The 24,686-nt window shown below is 41.4% G+C and overlaps 2 protein-coding genes across 2 annotated transcripts; both read right to left on the bottom strand.

Annotated features, from left to right (window-relative positions):
- Window positions 1-4,878: 4,878 nt before the first annotated feature.
- LOC127550735 (metallothionein-1E-like) lies at window positions 4,879-6,333 on the bottom strand. The gene is made up of 4 exons (XM_051979883.1): window positions 6,300-6,333; window positions 6,075-6,188; window positions 5,410-5,475; window positions 4,879-5,090 (listed from the first exon to the last, which is right to left on the bottom strand). Exons 1-4 carry the CDS (start codon window positions 6,316-6,318, stop codon window positions 4,996-4,998), a joined length of 294 nt encoding a protein of 97 aa, XP_051835843.1. The 5' UTR covers window positions 6,319-6,333; the 3' UTR covers window positions 4,879-4,995.
- A 12,148-nt stretch (window positions 6,334-18,481) lies between these two features.
- On the bottom strand, window positions 18,482-19,793 carry LOC127550737 (metallothionein-2B-like). The gene is made up of 3 exons (XM_051979885.1): window positions 19,677-19,793; window positions 19,020-19,085; window positions 18,482-18,727 (listed from the first exon to the last, which is right to left on the bottom strand). Exons 1-3 carry the CDS (start codon window positions 19,702-19,704, stop codon window positions 18,633-18,635), a joined length of 189 nt encoding a protein of 62 aa, XP_051835845.1. The 5' UTR covers window positions 19,705-19,793; the 3' UTR covers window positions 18,482-18,632.
- Between the last annotated feature and the right edge of the window lie 4,893 nt (window positions 19,794-24,686).

Raw genomic sequence — 24,686 nt, 5'->3', positions numbered from 1 at the left:
TTGTTGTATAATATTGATGTTGTCGTGTACAGAACCCTGGTTCTGCTCATTTCACTCAGCATCAGTTCATGTAAGTCTCTCCAGTCCCCTCTGTATTCATCCTGCTGGTCATTTCTTACAGAACAATAATATTCCATAACGTTCATATACCACAATTTACCCAGCCATTCTCCAATTGATGGGCATCCATTCATTTTCTAGTTTCTAGCCACTACCAACAGGGCTGCCACAAACTTTTTGGCACATTCAGGTCCCTTTCCCTTCTTTAGTATCTCTTTGGGGTATAAGGCCAGTAGTGACACTGCTGGATCAAAGGGTATGCACAGTTTGATAACTTTTTGAGCATAGTTCCAAATTGCTCTTGAGAATGGGGGGATGTATCCACAACTCCACCAACAATGCATCAGTGTCCCTGTTTTCCCACATCCCCTCCAACATTCATCATTATTTTTTCCTGTCATCTTAGCCAATCTGACAGGTGTGTAGTGGTATCTCAGAATTGTCTTAATTTGCATTTCTCTGATTAATAGTGATTCAGAACACCTTCTTATATGGTTAGAAATAGCTTTAATTTCTTCATATGAAAATTGTCTGTTCATATTCTTTGACCATTTATTAATTGGAGAGTGGAAGCCAATATTTTCCAATACAAGAAATTAAGAACATTCAAGTTTGTCTGTATGTCAATTTAATTCACAAAATCTAGTGAGATGTCATGCTCAGAATGGGGACCCCAATGCTGTGCTAATCCTAAAATATCCAAAGCCAGGTAGGATTATTTTCAGTAGAACTTTCAGCTATGTCCTTGTTGGGCTGATGGAGCAAGAAATAGAGGGTGTTATTTTTTTCCTTTTTTTTTTTTAATGTTTTATTAATGTTCTGTTACTTTTTTTTTCTATGTCCCAATGATTCCTGTCCCCTTTCTTCCAAAGAACCTTCTCTTGTAACTTCAGGAAACAAATAAACAAGATAATCAGATGTAAAAATACATGTCTCAATCTGTTCCTGTAGTATACCACCTCTCTGTTGAGAGACAGGAAACTTAATCATTGGTCCTCTAAAATTAGGATAGGTAACTGCATTGACTGAAATCCTGAAATTTTTCAGTGTTTTTTTTTTTTTCTTTTCTTTTCTTTACATTATATGGTGATCATATGAATTGTTCTCTTGGTTCTTTATATACTTTATCCCAGTTCATATTATACCATCCAAGTTTCTCTTAATTATTCATAGTAGTATTTTTAACCATATTTAAAACTTCACTAGTAGTAGGAACTCCTTGAGTAAAATTCCTCAGTATAGATGCTAAATGACTTGCCCACTGTCACAGAGTCATGTGTCAGAAGCAGGATTCAAAAGTTTTCCTGAATCTGAGGCCAGCTAAGCTGGCTTTCTATCATTTCTTTCAACACAAGAATATCCCAACACAATTATGTGCTGTCCTTCTAATTTTGGATAAATATTAAAAATATAATTCTCAAGTAATTAAGCTCTAAGATTAACCCAAACTCTCCATTTTTTGAACATACTAGTGCCTTTGATTTTTCAACTACCCTTTCTTGATGTAGATCTGGGTTGGGTAATTGATTTGGAGAATGATTATGAAGTAGTTTAAAGGTGAATTTGAAAAAAAAAAGTGGGGGAAGGAATGATTTAAACAATAAGCACATTGGATTCTTACTATGTGACAGATTCTTTGTTCAGTTCTAAGGATAAAACAAAAGGAAAACACTAAAACAGCCCCTTCCCTGAAAGAGTTCACATACTAATGGGAAAGATAATGTCAGAACAAACAAGATAAATACAGAATAGATGGAATGGAACAGTAGAGGGGAAAGCTCAAGGCCTTCAACAGGAGGTGACATTCCAGATGATTCTGAAACTTGTCAGGGAAGTTAGGAGGCAGAGAGGAAGAGGAAAAGCATTCTTGAGATGGGCCAAAGCAATGCAAAGATATGAGGAACCGCATGGAGGCCCATATCTGGAGTATGTGAGAGTGTAAGTGCAAGTCTGGGTCCAGATTGTGAGTTTTATATGACAAACAAAAAGAAGTGGTATTTGATTCTAAAGGTAATAGGGAAGATGGATCTAAGGGAGAAATAACTTGAATCAGGGTGACCAATTAGAATTATTGCAAGATTATTGTATTTATTGCAAGAGGTGTTGGGATGTCTGTGAGAGATATTGTGAAGGAAGAAATGACAAGATTTAGCAACTATTTATATGTGTGGAATAAGCAAGAGAGAAGAGTTGGGGATGACACTGAAGTGTCAAAGCTGGGTGGTGGTAACCGTCTCAGTAATAGTATATAGTTCAGAAGAGAGGGGGGATTGAGGGGAAAGGAGTGAGTTCGGTTGGCAAAGGAGTCTGAGAAGGAGTTTATTTACAAAGAGGAAAAAAGGAGAACCAAGAGAGCAGAGCCATGAAAACTCAGAGGAAAGCGTATCTAGGCGGACAAGGTGGTCGGGAGAATCAAACACCACAGAGAGGAAAAGAAGGATCAAGACCGATTTGGAATTAAAGGATCTTTGGAGAGAGTAGTTTTAATAGAATGATGATGTCAGAAGTCAGATTACTGAAGGTTTAGAAGAGAATGAAAGGAAAAGAAGTAGGGGAGAATATAAGCAGTTTTTACTGAAAAGGGAAAGATGTAGGATGGTAGGAGGCAGGGATGGTTGGTTCAAATGAGGTATTTTTGAGGATGGAGGGGAGATGAGCATTTGGAGGCAGAAGTTTGCACATAGGAGTGACTGAAGATAGGAGAGTAAGCAGGGATGACGGTGCAAAATTTGCTAGATGAGGTGATTCAGACCAGTTCCAATGGTCTTGTAATGGAGAGAGCCATCGGCAGATGAGAGAGAACTGTGGGAACTGAGTGTGGTCACAACATAGTATTTTCACTTTTTTATTGTTATTTACTTGAATTTTATTTTTCTCATATTTTTTTCCTTTTTGATCTGATTTTTCTTGTGCAGCATAATTGTGGAAATATATATAGAAAAATTATGCTTGTTTAACATATATTGGATTATTTGTCTAGAGGAGGGCATGAGGGGAAGGAAGGGAAAAAATGGAACACAAGTTTTATAAGAGTGAATACTGAAAATTATCTATGCATATGTTTTGATAATAAGAAGCTTTAATTAAAAAAAAGAAAATTTACTGGAGAAAATGAAGATGGAGGGGATCAAGGATGCATAGAAAAGGCAAAGAAAAGGGCTACTCTGTCATCGGTGGATGAATGGAAGTCTTAAGGTTGAAGTCTAAGGGACTACTGCATTAAATAAGTTTTCTAATTAATCTCCCTGCCTCTAGTCTCTCTCCTCTACAATCCATCCTCTTAGGGATTTCCTAAAGTGGAGATCCCCTTTGCTGAATAAACTCCAGTGGTTCTCTATTACTTCTAGAATCAAGTACAAAAATCTTTTGTTTGGCATTTGAAATGCTTTCCTCCCTTTCCAGTCATCTTACATTTCACTCTCCTCCATTAATCCCACGATGTTGCCAAACCAGCCTTTTAGTACCTAGCACATCATTCCCCATTTCCATGCCTTTATATTGGCTGCTCCCTGTGCTTATGTAGAATGCCTTTTTTCCTAACTTCTGACTCATAGAATCCTTGACTTCCTTTAAGATTCTGGTCAAGCATTATCTCTTTGGGGAAATTTTTTCTGGTCCCCTCAGTGCCATTTGTTCCAAAGTTCCCTTTCATTTGCTCTGTATTTATCTTGTATATTCTAGTTTATATATGTTGCCCAGCATATAATAAACTCTTAATAAATGATTTTAATTGGTTAATTTATTGAATAATGAGTTTGTTCCTATTCTAATCCTTTTCTATTCCTCTCAACCCTAAGAATGTTCAGGTCCATAAAATTATTTTTATTAATTCTCCACTAGTTATTTTACCTCCTGGACAATAGGGATTATTATTTCTTATGTCTTTGTATGCCTAGCACCTAGCATTGTGCCTGATACATAATAGGCATTCAATAAATGCTTGTTCATTTATTGATGATAAAAACAATGAGTTATATTCCACATTGCTTCATTAACTTTCCAAAGTGTTCTGTTACCCATGATCTCATTTATTCCCACAAGGGAGATTAAAGGTCTGTCCCAAGGAAAATTCTCCTTAGAATTTCCCAAGAATTAAATAGAACCTCAGACACTCACTAGCCCTGTGAGCCTGGGCAAGTCACTTAACTTTATTTGCCTCCGTTCCTCTTCTGTAAAATGAGCTGGAGAAGGAAATAAACCATTCTTTGCCAAGTAAACCCCAGATGGGGTCACAAAACTCCGACCTGACTGAAATGACTAAACAAACTGAAAAGAGTATTTCTGGGGAATGATCTGTCTTTGCCACTGACCCAGGTTTCTTCATCCTTTGATTATTATAGGAACCTCCTGACTTGTCTGTAAAGTGCCTAAGACCAAGGATTTTTATAGGAAAAGCCAAAGCATCGTGATTTTAGTTAAGAAAACTCACTCACTGAGTTGGGAGAATTCTAATTCTCCAACAAATACATTCACTGAAGCAGTGTGTTGAAGTAGAAGCATTGAATTCTGTGGATTGGGGTCCAACCTCTGATACTACTAACCAATCTTGGCCAAGTTACTTTCTTTAGGCCTCAGTGTTGTTCAATACACAACAAAATGATAAAAAAAAAAAAATAAATTTAAAAAACATTTTAAATGACAATGTTAGACTAAGGAACCTTTAAGCTTCCTTCTAGTTCTGACATTTTAGAGGTCAGTAAGTGGACAGATCTGCAACAGAACATTCCACCCCAAAGAAGCACCCAAAGCTGCCCTGCCCACAAGGCTAAGAAATAGTAGCCCTTTTAATACCCACATACAATAGGACCAGAGACAAAATTGAGTAAATTTATTTTCATTTTATTTTATGGGGAAATCGTAGAAAACATATCCAGGTGTATAAAAAGTCAGGTCTGTACAGATTTCTCTATCTACAGGTACAGGGAAGCAGGAGCATCACTGGCAGCAGCTGCAAGTCTCGGTCTGAGGGGCTTTGCAGACACAGCCCTGGGCACATTTGGCACATCCGGCTGGGCAGCAGGAGCAGCAGCCTGAGAAGGAAAGACAGGGGGTGAGTGTGAGGGGACCTGGAAGGCCTCAGTCCTAGGGATGTAGCTGAGAAGAAACAATGGATGCCATGTGATCAAGTCTCTCAGTGGGAAAATAAAAGGGTTTTAAATCCATAGGAAAAGAGAACCCCCTTAAATCCCACCAGTGAACTTTCCAAGCTGATACCCAAGGATTTCTGTCAATGCAATAGGGGCCAGTGGGTTCAGCCACAGAAAATCTCAACATTTCCCCTCTACTCAGTTACTCTCCGCCCCCTCTGTCCCTACCCCCCCCCCCCCCCACATTCTGGCTTCCACTCACTTTTTTTGCAGGAGGTGCATCGGCAGGATTTACATTTGCAGGAACCTGCACAGGTGCAAGAGCCACCTGGAAAGAGAAAATAAAAGGTGAGCAGAATCTTGGCTATGCTTAGGGGTAGCAGGTACAAATCTGGGATTTTCTTATATCTTTCCTTCTCCGATCTCCAGCCTTGGTTTCCAGGGCCACCAGGAACAAGATTTGATAACTTCCCAAGCTTCCCTTAACGCAGCACCAAACCAGGTGTCCCTCTGGCTTTCTCTAGAAAAGCATCTTTTCCATCAGAAAGGATCGTAATTATGCCCCATTACTGAGAGCCCCTAACTTGACACTTTCTTTCCCCAAACACCTTTGCCCCTGCTCTTCAGGGAGGGCATTTCTAGAAGGAATGCTAAAGTCTGTGAACTGTGCAAAAAAGTCCTTCTCCAGTCCGCTGCTAGTCGCAGACTCAGCTCGGACTGTTACGCACAGTTTACGGCTCCGAGATTGGGCTTTAGGAGGCGGAGAAGGAGAAAAACAAACTTTTTATGACTTCATTTTAAAAGGAAACGAGCTCTCCTTGCCCACAGTCTCTTTCCGTCCCAGTCCATAACCCCGCTCCCAAACCAAGCCCCGCACCGAGAGGAGACCCCGGCTCAGTAGCTGTTTCCAGGCCCCGAGCCCCTTACCATTCTCGCAGGTACAGTTGGGGTCCATAGCTAGCAGGTGGACGTGCGGCACGCAGTTCTGACGAGAAGATGGACGGGAGAAAGATGCGGTGAAGGGACGAATCGAGTCTCCTCCTTTATAGTGAAAGGAACCCGAGAGTGAGTGCAAAAACCCCGCCCCCCGCCTCCGCCTCCTCCCGCTCCGCGCGGCCCGCCTCCTGCACACTGCCCGAGAGTTATGCTGACTCATGCGCGTCGTCTGCATCTTCTGTGCGTTTCCAAAGTCCGGGAGGGCTGGGTGCAAATCTCCGGGCAACGGACCCTGCCTCCCACCTGTGCGCCCGGGGCTGTGTGCAGAGATCTCGTGCTTGCTCCTGAATAGTCGCTGGGTGCAAACTCGCCGCCCCTCACCCACAGCCTCGCCACCCCTCGCCCACAGTCTCGCGCCCCTCGCCCACTGCCTCGCCGCCCCTCGCCCACAGCCTCGCGCCCCTCACCCACTGCCTCGCCGCCCCTCGCCCACAGTCTCGCGCCCCTCACCCACTGCCTCGCCACCCCTCGCCCACAGTCTCGCGCCCCTCGCCCACTGCCTCGCTGCCCCTCGCCCACAGCCTCGCGCCCCTCACCCACTGCCTCGCCGCCCCTCGCCCACAGTCTCGCGCCCCTCACCCACTGCCTCGCTGCCCCTCGCCCACAGCCTCGCTGCCCTGCTGCCCCTCACCCACAGCCACGCCGCCCCTCGCCCACTGCCTCGACCCCGATCACATTTCCAGCTCCAACACGAGACCCAAGTTTCTGTAAAGGGCCCGTGGTGGTCCTTCTGTCGGGGGAAAGAAGTCCAGACTTTTCCATTCCCGTAATTCTTACGTGCCCTGACATCGAATTCATTTTTCTGTCCCGGGCAAAGCCCGCCTTCTAGTTGTTCCTCTAGGAGCCCTCCGGGTTGAAGTCCCCTTCTTACCCACTGTACACCCAGCTATCTTTAGGAATGAGTAGAGAATACTAGAATAGGAGTTCCACAGTCTGTCCATGGACAGATTCCAGGGACCCTTGAGCCTTGGTGGAAAAAAAATCTTCATTTTCACTAAATGAAACCATGATAATGGTTTTTAAATACATACATATATAATAAATATATACATATACACATATATACATATTAAATACATACATATATACATAAACACATACACACATATACATATTAAATACATACTTATATACAGAAATATATATACATATATGTATATATATAAAATTCTGAGAAGACAGTAATGAGACCAAGAAATCAAGAACTTATGTTCTTGGTGTGTGGGTGGAGTGGGGATAAAGTGAGAACTTCCAAGGACGGTTAACTTCCTCTTCTGTATTTTTAGTTTCTCTAGGTCTCTGTGACCTGCATAAGTATGTTGAGTAGTAGCCAATATGTACTTAGATTTTAGACATATGTATTTAACCTTCAAGTTATCAATGTTTAGACAACTAGTTGCCTGATGTATGGTTCCTCCCGGAATTAGGGAATCTGCTGTTTTTGGCAAGAATAATATCCTATTGGGGGGGGGGGGCACCTATCTCTTAATGTTCCCCAACCCATGATGTAATCCTCTGTAACTAAAACCTATAAAAACTGTATAGCTTATCCCTTTCTTTGGCCCTTCTACCATGAGCTCTCTCTCTCTTTCCTCATCACCGAGGAACTGCTCATTCTCATGAAAATTTATTAAATAAATAACTTTTCTGCTTTTTACTTCAAGAGGTCTCTGAATAGTCATTTTTGGATAGGATTTTCTATCCCTCACATTGGGGAGGATTTGGAAAGCCAGTTTGGGGCTGTTGCCTTCTTTGGTTTGTATTTTGTCTCATTTAAATGAGTTTCTAATTCGGTGAAGATCCTCCAGTCAGATCATCATTCCTTTGTTCTCAAATCTGGGCCACAGACTAATCCTGGCCCTTTGGACATTGTGTCATAGGATCTAACTGTAGAGAGCATCTAATTCAAGAGGGTTTTAACCTTTTCTTATGTTAGAGGCTTTCTTAGATAACATAGCATCTTATTTCATCTGAGTTATATTCCCATGACTGAGGTTTCCTATGTTTTTTATTCATTTAAGAACCTTATTCTGAAAAAAAAAAAAAAAAAAAAAAAAGAAAACCAATTCTACTGAAACACAGTTATCAAAAAAAAATTTTTTTTTTCTTAAAACAGGTACATAGACACCAGGGTAAGTACTCTGTATTCTGATCTGTCCTCTCCCTGTCTCAGCAGGAAGGTCCCCTGGGTTTTTTGTTTCTGGGGAAACTAACAGTAAATCATTCTTGCACTACACATTTACTGAGCACCCACTTGTTAAAGATCCTGCCCTCAATGCTGTGATGCATGGCGAAAAATAAGACTCTTTATGCTCATGGTGGTTAGAGGCTAGTGATGAAATATGACATGGAAATAAAATTAACTCTAAAGTATGACCCTTCGAATTCTAACATGCTTAGATCTATCAAATATCTACAATACAAAACAGTGCAATAGTACATAATTATATGGTAAAGAGAGTTTTGCAAAGAGCATGTCCTAAAACAAACACAGAAGAGAACTGAGTCTGCAAGGGGGTGTTATGCCACAGTTCTCTTTAACTGTCCTGACTCAGTTTCCCTGTACAAGTTTCCCTTGTCCCAGTTTCCTTACCTGTTCTGTCTCTGACCCAGTAAAACTAAGGATTATTCGCTCTCGAGTTATAAATTAGCAAGATAAAAGAGTAGATCTCCTGATTCTTTTATGGATTTACAATATCCCTTAAAATATTCCAAGTTACCCATGATATCTTTACTTCTTTGTCTCCGGATTTTTTAGGGTTTTATGGCTTTCCCCTCCCTGATAAAAACTTTCCCTCCCTTTCTCTTCTTTGTCCCCAAAAAGGTATTTAAGAAGTTGGGGTTCCTCCATTCATTGCTGGAGGATGGTGGCTGACAGCTGGCTGTATGCTGGACGCTGGATTCTTTGGGATGACAGTCTCCTCCAGCCCTGGGACCAACATGAATTCCTTGGTCCCAATATATCTTAATCTTTTGACTGGATAATTTGAGACGAGAGTCTTGTCCAGTCAATCTTACTCTCCCATTAATAAAATATTAAAACTCTCTAATCTCTCTCCTGCCTCAGTTTCTCCGGCATTACAGGGGAAGGAGTTCTGTTGTTTACCACTTGCCCTTAATGAAGGCAAGAATTTGGGACTAGAGGTAAACAAACTAGAGGTGATTTGCCCAGTCACAGAGTAACTCTGTGTGTCTGAGTCTGAGTACGAGTCTGAGACTAGATTTAAACTCGGGAAAATGAGTCTTCCTAACTCAATGCTCTATCCATTGTACCATCTAGTTACTCCCAGAATAATTGCTAATATCCATATGCTGTGTGCTATTTTGCTAGGCCCTGTGCTATGTACTTTACAGATATTATCTCATTTAATCCTCACTACAATCCTGGCAGGTAGGAGCTACTTTTATTTTACATAGGAGGAAAATGGAGAAAGCAGAAGTTATGTGACTTGCCCAGATTCACAATTAATAAGTATTTGCTGTCAAATTTGAATTCAGGTTTTCCTGACTCCAAACCCAGAGCTCTAGCACGATGTCATCTAGCTGCCTTAAAAAAACAGCAGAAAGGGGTTAGATTTTTAATCATCTTCTCTAAACATAGCTATAGACATGCCAAATTTGAGATCCTTGACTTATAGCTAACAAACGGGCATACTATTGGAAGAGATTAATTATATCAGTCCTGGTATTTTTGCTATGAAACGAAACTGGAAAAATGTTTCAGTTTAAGGGAAAGAAGAATCATAAGGTGTCCTTGGAGTATCAAAAAAGAAGTTATCTGAGTTAGATTTCTCATAAGCCCAAAGGCAGCATTTATGTCATAAATCGGGAAATAGGGTGGAAGAAAGACCAGGAAAATAACTGAAACATCAATTGCAGGGGTTGAAGAGGTAAATTCTTTGAAGACCTCCACAAAACCCTCCAAATTAAATCTACATTCATTCTGATACTTGCATGACTTCATTGCAAATGTAGGAATAGACTAGATATCTAGAGCAACAGTCATATTTAGAATTCCAAGGGAAAGTTGTAAACTTTTTTAATTTTTTAAATCAGAGCTCTATTGTTCTCTTTGTCTTCCAAGAAATTGTCTCAGGGTCATCCCCTTTTGTAATGGAAATAATTTAGATAGAGATATGTATGAATTTCAACTTTTTAGGAGATATAAATAACATTAGGATACTTTGAATGTTTATTTCTAGCTTATCTCTGCAATTTATTGCAGTTCACTATTTTGCCTTGCACTTTCAAAAATCTCTTGTTTCTCAAATTATAATAATGTCTATCTCCAATTTTAAAGTGTTTTCTTTCATGACACCCTGATTCCTAGGACTATAGGACCTGCATCCTGAAGTCATACTCCTCCTAAATTGGCTGTGATTGCCTTAAAATATCTAAGACCTAAAAATCTGAAATTATTCTTCCATGCATCACAGTTGGGACTTTTTGCATGTTAATCAACCAACCAACTAATATGCACAAATTAAGCTTCTATAAAGAAGTCAAAGATAAAATTGCTTTTCCTACATTCCCTTTTACTAATTTTGGAGTTAAGTATGGCAATTGGGGTTAAGTGCTTTGCCTAGGGTCACGAAGCTAGTAAGTGTTAAGTGTCTGAGCCCAGGGCCAGTGTTGTATCCATCTAGCTGCCACTTTCCCTGTTACTACTGAGGGGACCTCCATCCTTCTGTTCTAGTCTCACAGCCTAAATGTCATTCCGGACTTGCTGTTCTTTCTCATTCCCCAATAGCCAATCACTGGCCAAGTCATGCCCTCTCCATTTTTGTAGCATCGTTCATATGTGCACCCTTGTCTCTGCTGACGTGATCACCCACCTGACGCAGCTCCTCATCACCTGCCTAGATTATCCCATAGCCTGCTGGGGGGTCTGCTGGTCTCTCTTTTCCCAAATTATTCTTCCTACAGGGCAGGTCTGACTATTCTGTCCCCAGTGCTCTGTTACCTCCAGGATCCAACATCAAATCCTCGGCTTGCCCTTAAAAGTCCTGCATAACCTGTCCTGCTCCTGCCTGACCTTACTCCTCCCCACCTGCCTCCCACCTCCAGAGTGTAGTCATCGCTCACTGCCAAAGCATCCATGCTGAGGCTTCCACTCTGGCCCTCCCTCCCCTAGGCCATCTGGCACCTCTGGGTCTCCTGGCGGAGAGCCCTCTGTGGCGCTGCCTCCCCAGTGTCCCTTGGGAATTGCTACCTCTCCCTCCCTCAGCTGGCCGGTCTGAGCAGGAAGGCATCCCCTCGCAGCTCCAGGCTGCTGAGACCTCTACCAGAACTGTGAAGAACAGCCTTCAGTGCATTTAGAGACAGACACGGACCTCGGAGGCTAGATAGCCGGCCTAAGATTCAGGGGGCTGGCACCCTGGCTCCAGCACTGACGAGCCCCAAGCTGTCTGAGCTCTCTGAGACAGAGTTATTTAAGTTAGAGATGCTGGATGGCTAGCTAGTGAGTTCCTGAGTTCAAATCCAGCCGCTTATTAGCTGTGTGGACAAGTCACTATTTGCCTCAGTTTCCTCATCTGTAAAATGAACTGGAGAAGGAAATGGCAAGCCACTTTAGTATCTCTGCCAAGCACACACGACTGAACAACGAAACAACAACTCAGATCTGGATCCCCATTTTCAAATTACTGAGGTTCAAATATAAGCATATTCAACATGTTTGTATTATATTCACACCCATATACATTTGGAGAAGTGCCCCAAAATGGATAGTCTGCCAGAATAAAGTAGAAGCTCCCAGTCAGAGTGGTTCGCCTGCAGGACATGATTTACCTTGCGAAGATGAGAACCTCTAGCTTCTGTAAAAGCCCATTTTTTTCTTTAACATTGATATTCTCTATGTGGTTGGGAACTATGAATAGTAATGAACATTTACAGAACACTTTCACGTTTGGATGTGCATCTATGATGCCATTTAGTCTCTCTCCTTGTTTTAGTGATTTAAAAGAACAAAGATGGGTAGCTGAGAGGGAGAGCTGGGAGCAGTCTACTTGCTTATCCAAGTTCTGCTATGTCTCAGCTGTCAATCCACAACCCCCTCTGTCCCTTTCTCCTCCAAAAGGCCACCAGTGTCTTAGCTCAGCATCCTCCTCCACAATCTAAGCGTTCATTGCTGGGATTGAAAATCTAAGAGTTTGGAGGCTCAGAACCTCAAGAATTGTGCTGGTTAAAACTACAACTACTATTCCATCCAATTTACAAATGAGAAAACTGATGCTCTTTGAATTTAAGGGACTTGTCACAAGTTCATACAGCTAGTAAGGGTCAGACCCAGGCTTGGAAGTTCCCTACTCAAGGTCAGCAATCTATCTGTCATGTATATTTCCTCATTTTGCCTTTTTCATAAAACATCAATCTCAAAAGAATCGTTATAGCTGATGATGAGGCAAGAGGCAGTGCAAAGACACTGGTGGGGCTTCTTAAGGCAGGAGCTTAATCCCAAGAGTTTCTGGTTTTATTCAGAATATGTGTGGCCAGAAAAGGAATGGGGAGGGCTGTACATGTAGCAAAAGGGAAGAATGTCAGATAAACAGCCTGTAAGCTTCATCTACATATAGTCTAGATATTTAAAGATCCCCATAGATCTGGCTTTACCTATAGAATATTGGATGAGAAATTTAGACTAAGAAGCAATGCACAGAATGCTTCTCATTCTAGGCAGAGTGGTTCACCAGAGGGCAGACCCATCCTTGATAAGACAATGACAAAGAAAAAAGAAAAATGAGAGATAGGGATAGACAAATGGAAAGAGGAAAAGAGAGAAAGAGAAAATATAGAGAGGAAGATAGAGAAAGAATGAAAGACCAAAAGAGACATTCAAGGCATTTTCCTCACATCACTGAATGCAGTCTTAGACACAGAGTTGAATATTATACTCCTGGGGCTGGAAGTGAGACAGTATCCATAGAAGGTATGCCAAGGTCTTTAAGTTAAAGCCCAAAAAGCCAAGAAAGTTTATGTGCTACTGGAAGTTTTTGGCGCAGATGATAATAATGATTAATAATTATAATAATTTGTTCAGTTATTTCAATTGTGTCTGACTCTTCATGATCCCATTTTGGGTTTTCTTAGCAAAGACACTGAAGCAGTTTGTTATTTTCTTCTCCAGCCACTTTTACAGATGAGGAAACTGAGGCAAACAGGGTTTGACTTGCTTAGGATTAACCAGTCAGTGTTGGAGGCAGGATTTGAACACAGGAAGATTAGCTGCCTGATGCTTGTATTGGCAGTTTATCTATTGTACCATGTGACTCAGATCTGCTATCCCACTCTCTCTCCTGCTCATTCTATCTTTAGCAAAGATCCCACCATCTATGGACTGCTTAACTTAACAGTTTAAAGCAAACAAAGATGGAGACCACTTGGCTTCTCTCTTAAATGTAGGCAGAGTCCAGTTTTTCGCTGGACATCGGTGATTTGAGGAAAGAGAAATGGGGATGAGTTTCTCCAAATTCACCTGACTGGAAACATTATCTTTTTGCCTCTATATTTTCTTTTTCTCTTTTCCTCTTTCTATTTGTCTATCCCTATTTCTCATTTTTCTTTTTTCTTTGTCATGCCTTTTTCTCATTCTTCTTCATTTTTCTATCCCTTTCTAGTTTCACTCATTGGCTCTTTTTGCTCTCTTTCTCTCCCTTCATTGCAGTGATCTGTACTTAGTAGCACATATATTCCTAATCTTGCGCAGTAATGGAATTGATGGAAGCTTCCCCAGTAATATCCAGGATGATATCATTGACATGCCGCAATAAAAATGAAGGGGAAACCCTACAATATTCCTGGAAGTTAGGTAATAGTGAAGGAAGAAGCCAAAGGAATTGAAGGGGAAAGAGAAAATACATGGAGAAAAAAACAGGCTGAGCACATTGTGTCCTTCTTGGACCGTTCCTTTTATCATATTGTATGTCTCCTGCAGCTGGAAAAGCTGAGTGGAGCAATGGAATAACATGAGTGCCTCTTTGCCCAAAAACTTGCCTTGAAGTTCATATTTTCCATTTTAGGAAATCCAATGCATTTAAAATCTGTCTGTCAGACAGTCAACAAGCAAGTATTGATTTTTTTAATTTTATTTTTAAAATAATAGCTTTTTTATTTTCAAAATACATGTAAAAATAGTTTTCAACATTCACCCTTGCAAAACCTTCTGTTCTAAATTTTTCTCCCTCCCTCCCCACCCCTGTCCCCTTGACAACAAATAATCCAATATATGCAGTTCTATACATATTTCCACATTTATCATACTGCACAAGAAAAATACAATCAAAACAGAAAAAAAATGAAAAAGAAAAAAAGCAAGCAAACAACAACAAAAATGGTGAAAATACTATGTTGTAAACCTCATTCAGTTCCCACAGTTCTCTCTCTGGATGCAGGTTTTCTCCATCACTAGTCTATTAAAATTGGCCTGAATTATTTCATTGTTGAAAAGGGCCATGTCCATCAGAGTTGATCATCACATAATCTTGTTGTTGCTGTGTACAATGTTTTCTTGGTTCTACTTACTATATTTAGCATCAGTTCATGTGAGTATCTCCAGGCCTTTCTAAAATCATCCTGCTGATCATTTCTTATAGAACTATAATGTTCCATACCATTCATTCAGCCATTCTCCAGTTGATGGGCATTCATTCATTTTCCAGTTTCTAACCACTACAAAAAAGCTGCTACAAACATTTTTGGACATGTAAGTTCTTTCCATTTTTTATGATCTCTTTGGGATATAGACTTTGTAGTGACACTGCTGTATCAAAGGGTATGCAAGTTTGATGGCTCTTTGGGCATAGTTCCAAAGTGCTCTCCAGAATGGTTGGATCCATTTACGACTCCACCAACAATGTACCAGTGTCCCAGTTTTCCCACATCCTCTCCAACATTCGTTATTATCTTTTCCTGTCATCTTAGCCAATCTGAGATGTGTGTCTCAGAGTTGTCTTAATTTGCATTTCTCTAATGAATAGTGATTTAGAGCATTTTTACATGTGACTAGAAATGGTTTTAATTTCTTCATCTGAAAATTATCTGTTCATATCCTTTGACCATCTGTCAATTGGAGAATGGCTTGTATTTTTATACATTTGAATCAATTCTCTATATATTTTAGAAATGAGGCCTTTATCAGAACCCTTGGATGCAAAAAATGCTTCCCCAGTTTTCTGACAAGGATTTATTAAGGGCTGCATATGTACGATGTAAAGGAGGTACAAAGAAAGGTAAAAAATACTGATCCTGCTCTCAAGGAGCTCACATTCTGATGGGAAGGGCAGCAGGCAAATAATATGTTCATCGAAATATCTAAGGTGTCTGTGGCAGATGATCTCAGAGGAGAAGGAATTGGGAAATCAGGAAATGCCAGAGAAGATGGAAGTTGAATCTTAAAGGAAACCAAGGATGACTGAAAATGGCAGTAAAGAGGCAGAGCATTTGAGGCACAGGGGAGAGTCAGTGAAAAGACTTAATATTCAGAGGGAGACCATCCTGTAGGAAGAACCTCAAGGATGTAGGTTCTGCTGGATTATAGAACGTATGGAGAGAAGTAAAAATACAAGAAAATTAGAAGGGCATGAAGGGCCAGGGTATGAAAGGTTTTTTAAAAAAATAAGATCTTATCTTTGATGTTGGAGATAAAATTGAAATTGATTAAGCAAAGATCTATAGTACAGAAAAATCACTTTAGTAGCTAAAGATGTTCTGAAAGTAGCATATATACATGGCAATAGCTTGGAATTGAAGTGTTAAATCCAAGATTATGAGCCTGGTTGACTGGGAGGATGGCAGTGCCCTCAACAGTAAGAGATATGTTCAGAAGAGGCAAGAGTTTGGGGGTAAAGGCATGAATTTAATTTAGGACATGATAAGTTAGTCCTATAGAGATAGTCCTATAGGACATCTAATGTCTATTAGACAGTTGTTGATGCTAGACTAATAGTCAAGAGAGAGATTAGAGCTGCCTAAAGAGACCTGAAAATCTTTGCATGGAGATGACAATTGAAACCACAGGAACTGCTGAGATCAAGTGAAATAATATAGAAAGAAAAGAAAATAGAGTCTTAGATAATCCTCATGGTTGGTGGGCAAGACTTGCAGGAATATCCAGGAAGAGAGACTAGAAAGACCAGTCATAGAGGTAGGAGGAGAATCAGAAGAGAGATGTATAATGAAAACAGAGAGGAGAGAGTAATTAATAGTATCAAAAGCTGCAGAAGGATCAAGAAGGATGAGAACTGAGAAAAGATAATTAGATTTAGCGTTTAGTAACTTTGGAGGGAGCTGTTTCAGTTAAATAATGAGATCAGAAGCCAGATTAAAGGTTTAGAAGAGAATAAGAAGATAAGAAGTAAAATCACTAACTTTCACCCATAGTTTAATGTAGAAGGGAGGAAAGATAAAGGATGATAGCCTGTAGGGATCGATGGGTCAAATGAAGGGACTGTTTGAGGATGGGGACATGGGGATGTTGCTGGCAGTAGGGATGAAGACAGTAAAGAGGGAGAGACTGAAGATAAATGAGGACTGAGATCATGGAGGCTGCTATCTGCTGAAGGAAGGGGGAAGCAGTAGGATCACCTGTACATGGAGAGGAGTGTGCCTTGGCACAAAGGGCCACCCCTTCGCGTGAGTTGGGGTGAAGGAAGAGAGAGCAGCGGAAGTCCTTTAAGGGATGTGAGACAAGGAGGAGGGAAAGCTGTCCTCAAATGAGCATCGCAATGTGAATTCACATGATTCTCATGGGACCGAGCATACTTACAATATGCATCGAGCCTAAGATGTCTCCTTGGGTCATCCGAGAGGTAGGAGGGAGTCCAGGAGAATTTTCATTCTGAAAGTCTTTATTGTGTTCTGATGCTCCGTACGGGATGTTTGACTAACATGGCAGACAGGATGGATGGCTGGGGCCGCCAGTCAGCTTGACCTTTGTCTGGCGGCTGGTCTCTGATGACTGTGGAGGAGAGGAGAGGCTTATGACTCTGCCCAATTTGTTTCACTGAAATGCAACTCATGCTGCGTGAAGCTGCCACTGGTCCTCTTCAGGAACAAAGGACCAACAACAACTTGGACCGAGCTGGGCAGAGTAAATGCTTGGTAAATGTTTACTGATTGACGCCTAAGAGCTCAGTTATAGAAACAACAGCTATCATCTAATATACGTAGACACCTGAGGTATCTCAGTGAAACCCTTCTTCCTTTAAGACAAACTCCAGTACTGCCTTCTACATGAATTGCTAGTGTCCTTTTGGTCCAATAATCTTGTATTTATATTTAATCCCTTTATTCTATATGTGTATATTTGTGTATATCTATATATCTGAAGACATTGACATAAACATAGAAATATATACTTGTATCCCCAATACCCACCCAATTAAAATGAAAGCTCTTTGTGAGCTAATATTGAGCCATTCTTCTTGTATTCCTCTATGCTAGAATAATGCCTGATATAGGTTGCTAATTATTAAATATTTGTTAACAGACTGGATTCATCACAGCCCAGTTTCAAGTTTTAATAGCTTGAAACTTCACTAAGACACTTTATTTTTTAATAGTATTTTATTTTTCAAATATATGTAAAAATAGTTTCCAACATTCATCTTTGTAAAACACTGTGTTCCAAAAATTTCCCCCCTCTCTTCCCCAAGACAGCAAACAATAGGTTAAACATTTAATTAAAATTCTAATATGGTTTTTTTTTTTTTTTTTTTGCGCCGAGGCAGTTGGGGTTAAGCCTGGGCAGACTTGCCCAGGGTCCCACAGCTAGAACATGTTAAGTGTCTCAGACCAGATTTGAACTCAGGTCCTGCTGACTTCAGGGCTGCCCCCAAACTAATATCTTGAAACTGTACAGACTTTTGTACACACACACACAAACACACACAACATGCATGCATACATACATACATTCTGTTTACACATATATGCAACATACTTCATGTTAGAAGAATAAAGGTCAACTAAAAAAAATCAAATATTGAAGTTTAGCTTGTCTTTACTCAACTGTGTTACCTTAGGCTTCTCTCTTCCATATGAATTGAGACCAATGAATTGGAAGTTAAGAAATCTAGGAAATTTAGTTCTTAACTGGACACTGACCAAGAGAGCAGGGGTAAGTCACTTCTTGCTGGCCCTATATTTCCTTCTATACCAAATGGCTGGGTTTACCATATTATCTCTCAAACACCTCCTGATTACAAGCTTCTTAGACTCTTTAACTGACGGCACATCTACCTCTGAACTGGAGTCTCCCAATCACCTCTCTCCTCAGAGTCAAAATTTTGTTTTTTTTAACCCACCCTCCCACAAAAGACACAACTGGACCATAGACAAAAGAGAATTCAGTGAGTTTATTGTCATATTAAATGCTTAATAAGTGCATCTTGATTCATACATTTTATAGAAAAAATAGAAAAATGTCCAAAGTGTATGAAAAGTCATAGTGTACAGATTCTTCTATTTACAGTGACAGGAAGACGGGAGCAATCACTGGCAGCAGCTACAACTCTTAGTCTGGGGGGCTTTGCAGATACAACCTTGGGCACACTTGGCACATCCAGCAGGACAGCAGGAGCAGCAGCCTGAGAAGGAAAGGTAGGAGATGAATGTGAAAGGAACCTGGGAGGGCCCACTTCTAGGCAAACCAAGAAAAATGGAAGGATGTCATGTTATTAAGTCATATAAGTTATTAGTGGGGAACTAAAAGAATTTTTACATCTGCAGAAAAAGTGCACCACCCTAAATCCCACCTGCCCACCTTTGGAATATCCAAGTGTCTTTCCGTCATGTCAGGCCGGACAGGTTGATTTAGGCCACAGAAAGTTTCTAGCCACCCTGCCCCAGCCCGCCCCACAGACATTCTTTCTCACTCACTTTTTTTGCAGGAGGTACATCGACAGGATTTACATTTGCAGGAGTTTGCACAAGTGCAAGAGCCACCTAAGGAGAGAAAAAAGAGAGGGAAGGTGAGCAGAGAAAGGGTTCAGTTTATGGTGGCAGACACAGGTCAGGGATTCTCCCTTGCCTCTCATTTGCCATCCCCAAGCCCAGAGCCCCATGGTTACCCAGAAGAGGGACCAGAACTGAGATCTTTCCAGGCCGGCCATAATGAAGCCCTTCTTTTCTTGGCCCTCCCCAGCGGGACCCAGACACAAACCCTGCTCCTAACACCTGCCGTTGGAGAGCCCCTCATCCGAGCTTAGTTTACACAGGGTCCTTAACGGAAAAGTATGTACTCTATACCAAGTACAGCCCTCGTTTCTGGAAGGACCTTAAAGCCGGTCCCTTGTTCAAAGGAGGGAGCCCTTCTCAGGAATCTTAAGCCCTTTTGGGTTTCAGACCTTTAACTCCCAGAAGCTGAAAGGGTGAAAGGAAGGAAAGCTTTCTGCTGCTTCATTTTAAAACAAATGGACCTCCTTCCCCACATCCCCATCCTTCCATGTTAGCCCCCTCGTCCCATCCCCCACAAAGCGGAGCTGCCCCAGCCGGGGCCGAGCATCCCGGGCCTGACGGCGTTTCCAGAAGCCTTACCGCTCACGCAGTCACAGTTGGGGTCCATGGCGGGCAGTAAATGTCAGCGCGGGGTCTCACCGGAGAAGGAGGATGGGAGAAGGCGCTGGGGAGGAAGGAGCCGCATGGTCCCTTTTAAAGCCGAGGGACCAGGAGAGCGAGTGCAAAGGCCCCGCCCCCTCCCTTCTCCTCCCTCCGCCCAAGGCCAGCTCCCTGCGCACAGCCCGGGACGCGGCTGACTCACGGAGCGCTGCGTGCCCCTTTGGGCACCGATCTCCCCAACCAAAGGGCTTTGTGCACATCCCTGAGCCATTCCCACCCGGCTCCCTTAGGAATCTCAAACTCAATGTGTTCAAAATAAACCTCGTTCCCTGCGTCCCCAGCAGTCTCACTCCCGGGCCTGTGTCCCAAAGAGATCTTACAGGAGGGAGGGGGACCCACATGGGAGGGAGGGGGACCCACATGGGAGGGAAGGGCACCCACATGGGAGGGAGGGGCACCCACATGGGAGGGAAGGGCACCCACATGGGAGGGAAGGGCACCCACATGGGAGAGAGGGGGACCCACATGGGAGGGAGGGGCACCCACATGGGAGGGAGGGGGACCCACATGGGAGGGAGGGGCACCCACATGGGAGGGAGGGGGACCCACATGGGAGGGAGGGGGACCCACATGGGAGGGAGGGGGACCCACATGGGAGGGAGGGGCACCCACATGGGAGGGAGGGGGACCCACATGGGAGGGAAGGGCACCCACATGGGAGGGAGGGGGACCCACATGGGAGGGAAGGGCACCCACATGGGCGGAAATGTCTGTGGCAGCCCTCTTTGTGGTGGCCAGAAACTGGAAACTGAGCGGCTGCCCCTCAGCCGGGGGATGGCTGAGTAAATTGTGGTACATGAATGTTATGGAATATTATTGTTCTGTAAGGAATGACCAGCAGGATGAATACAGAGAGGACCAGCGAGACTTACATGAGCTGATGCTGAGTGAAATGAGCAGGGCCAGGAGATCATTATATACCTCAACAACCATACTGCATGATAGTGGCTTTATTCAGACGCCCTCCATGCCTGGAATGCACTTCCTCCTTACCCTCACCTTTTAGAAACCCGGCTTTTTTAAAAAAAACAGTTAAGCTCAAGCTCTGTTATTGTTCAGTCATGTCCAGCTCTTTATGAGTCTGTTTGGGGTTTTCTTGGCAAGTGTATTGGAGTGGTTTGTCATTTCCTTCTTCAGATCATTTAACAGATGAGGAAACTGAGGCAAAAAGGAAACAATGATTTTTCAGGATCACACAGCTAGTAAGGGAGTGTCTGGGCTAGGTCTGAACTGAGGTTTTACTGATCCCAGGCTCAGCACTCTATCCATTGAGCTACCTACCTGAATCCATACACATGTATGTCCATATATACATACACATATTTCCATGTACAGGTGCTTTATACTGACAGTCTACCCAGAGCTGAGAAGCAGAAGGAATTTGGACTGGAGGACAGGAAGCATGCAGCCCTTTCAATGATCCAGGAAATAACTCATATTTTGTTAGCATCAACATTCTTATGATAATATTGTATTCTCTCAGAGGAATCAAAATCGCAAGAAGTCCACAAGGTGATGAAAAGATCTCTATGAGTATAAATCAGTTTAAGCAGTTCACCCATGGGGAAGAATAATTTTCTTTATCTCACTCTCCTGTCTCCATTTTTGTCTCTTACTTTGTCTTTTCTTCCATCTTTATTTTTCTCCTTAGGTCTCTCTCATGATTTTTGCCCTCCATGCTTTTTGTCTGTATCTCTTTCACTGTCTCCATCTTTCTATCTCTCACTCTCCATTTCTCATTTTTTTTCTTCTCCATATTTTTTCCTGTCTCTTTGAATCTTGGTTTAGAATCTGCCCTTCTCTCTTAATCTCTGTCTCCTACATCACATAGCTCTGAGGTAAGGATCACGAATGTTCCCACCTGTGTCCAGTGGAAGGACTGAAGGCAGCCAAATGAAACTGAACTGGGAAGCCTAAGAGTGTGTCATCAACCTGCCACAGTGAAGGAAAAAAACACACACATTCCTGGAAGTTACCAGGTGAACAGAATCAACAATCCAGCTCTGAGCTATTGAAGGGAAATGAAGCAACAAATGCTGGGGAAAAACCCGGGAATAAAAAAAGGGGGTGGAGTGTGTGTGTGTGTGTGTGTGTGTTTCTTTGCTGGAGGAAATGCTGAGAGAAGTAATGGAATAATACCTTTCTTTTGCCAGTAAATTCACCTCACAGTTCAGTATTTTTACTCCAAGAATAATAGTGCACATCTGTAGGCATTACACCCCATTGAGTGACTCACCTTGAGTAGTCTATTATAGCTCATGGTTCATTGAGATGGAATGCTCAGAGAGAGGATGTAGACCTGTCTAAAGGGTCTCTGTGTCACCTAAGTCAGAAGGGAATGTGTTCAGTAGAATTTTCATTTCTCCTTCATAAAGGGGATTTTGCATTTCCATGAGCCTTTATCAGTGCCAGAAACATGAGAACAGGAAGGGGAATGAAGAGATAAAAATAGAAGAGAGACAAGCTGAAAGGAAGAAAAAAGAACAGAATAGTAAAGGAGAGAAAAATGTTGAGAAAGAGTGAAGGAAAGGGGGAGAGAGAGAAGAGAAAAGGAAAGGAAGAAAGAAGGGAAAGTGAGAGGAAGGAGAAGAGGGAAAAGGAGAAAAAAATAAAGATAAGAAAGAATGGAAGGCACAGGAGTAAAAAGGAGAAATGAAGGGAAAGAAAGGAGGTAGATGGAGGAGAGGAGCAGGGGAAAGGGAGAAGGGATAAAAGGAGAGGAGAGAGAAAGAAAAGGGAAGGAAGAGAAAAAAAGTTTAGGGATAAGAGATAAATATCTGAGATTCTTTTTTATATCCCATTCCATATTATCAATTCATATTCACCAAAAAGAGATCTAAGAATTAATATCTTTTTCCTTCTTGCCTTAATGAACCAATGACCAGGTTTCTAGGTGCCAAATACTTCTATCCTGTTTCTGACCAAACAGTCCATCTTTCCAGGAGCCAATATTATCAGAAACAGATACTGATACAGTTACAGCCATATCTTTCTATCAAGGAAGATTAAGTTCAGACCCTCAACATTTGAATTATTTTTTTCATATCCCTTTCTTCTTAGTGCTCCCTAAGATGCCCAACCTGATAGAATGACCTTACCTCTGTACATAGGATTCCAAAGTCTCCTTTGGACTTTTGTGCTTTTTGGACATATATATCATCTGTATTTTTCTATTTGAGATCTTTGAATATGGACAAGGGTGAAGATTGTATCTGACAACTCTAATTCTTTTAACTCTTTCTTTGACAATATATATGCAAAAGTATTGAGTAGAGTTAAAAAGTATATTTAGCAATAAAATTAAACTGCATATTGATCATATAGGGGAAATTTTAGTTTACAACTATGCAAATTTTTGTTTTTTAAAAGACCCTGAAGATCCCTTCCATCTCCAAATATATGAATCTAAGAAATAATTCCTTTCTTTTTGGAATTTAGCTTTAAAAATTCCTACTCTGCAGAGAAGACACAAGGAGATAAATCAGACTAAGGTTCCTAAGAAGGAAAAGACAGATTTAAATATAAAGAGATAGAATATTGTGATCACAAGGGAAGACTGTGTGGCTTATAGGAAAAGGAGCTCAGGGAAGATGATACAGAACAATAACTTTCTGGGGTTCTGTTGAACTATTCTTGCTAGAGGTACACTGGAGCTACTAGCTAAACAAAATGAACATTAGAATTTTCTGTGATTCCATGGATTAACTCTTGTGTCTTGGACCTCTTTGGCAATCTGGTGAATCATGTGCATCTTTTCTCAGAATCATGCTTTTAAGACATTAAAGGAATGTAATGCCGGAGAAACTGAGGCAGGAGAGAGATTAGAGAGTTTTTAATATTTTATTAATGGGAGAGTAAGATTGACTGGACAGGACTCTCTCTCAGATTATCCAGTCAGACAGAGAGATAAGTATACTGGGACCAAGGAATCCATATTGGTCCCAGGGCTGGAGGACCCAAAGAATCCAGCGTCCAGCATACAGCTGCCAGACGCCATTCTCCAGCAATGAATGGAGGAACCCCAACTTCTTAAATACCTTTTTGGAGACAAAGAAGAGAAAGGGAGGGAAAGTTTTTATCAGGGAGGGGAAGCCATAAAACCTAAAAATTCCAGAGACAAAGAAGTAAAGATATCATGGGTTAATCTTGGAATATTCTAAAGGAATATTGTAAATCCATAAAAGAATCAGGAGATCTACTCTTTTATCTTGCTAATTTATAACCCGAGAGCGAAGAGACAGAACAGTAAAGGAAACTGAGACAGGGAAACTGAGTCAGGACAGTTAAAGAGAACTGTGGCTAACAGGAAATATTATTGCAATTAGAGGTTAGTAAAAATAGAAGCATTTGCCTTAAGCTATTCCTATTCCCAGATTTCCTAAAATCTACCTATAAACCCTATGCTAAGAAATATTACTCTAAACTCTTGAGAGAGATTGTTGATCAGAAGTTGGGACGGGGGACAGAAATCAGTAAGGATCCTTAGAGTCCCTCTCTAAACTAGAAAAAGGCACTGCCACCATCTAAAATTGACTTTGCTGAAACAAAAAGTAACAGTAGCAAAACCTATTGTCTCTTCATTATCTGAATAAATTAAGAACAAACAAACAAAAAACTCCAGAATACATAGATATCATTGTTACCCCAGTAGAGATATATACAGAACAGTTCTTTGTTATCTCTTTCTTCTTCAGTCTTTCTGGCCTTTAAAACATGTGTTTCTTTTCTACATGGATAAGTAGATAACTGCACAAAAAACTTTTTTAGAATACTTAGGTGATTTTTTTTTTCAAGAACCAGGTTAGTTTAATGTGGAAGCTCTGGGTCCAGAAGATTTGATTAGATCATGTTTTGCTAAATTTTGATCCGGGAAATATAAACCCATTGCACATAGTTTCCTTGGGCCTAGTTTCATTAAATACTGTTTTA

The sequence above is a fragment of the Antechinus flavipes genome, chromosome 2, assembly GCF_016432865.1.
Source record: "Antechinus flavipes isolate AdamAnt ecotype Samford, QLD, Australia chromosome 2, AdamAnt_v2, whole genome shotgun sequence".
Lineage (NCBI taxonomy): Eukaryota > Metazoa > Chordata > Mammalia > Dasyuromorphia > Dasyuridae > Antechinus > Antechinus flavipes.
Note: the sequence above shows the minus strand (reverse complement) of the source record. Positions and strands in the feature narration are given on the sequence as shown.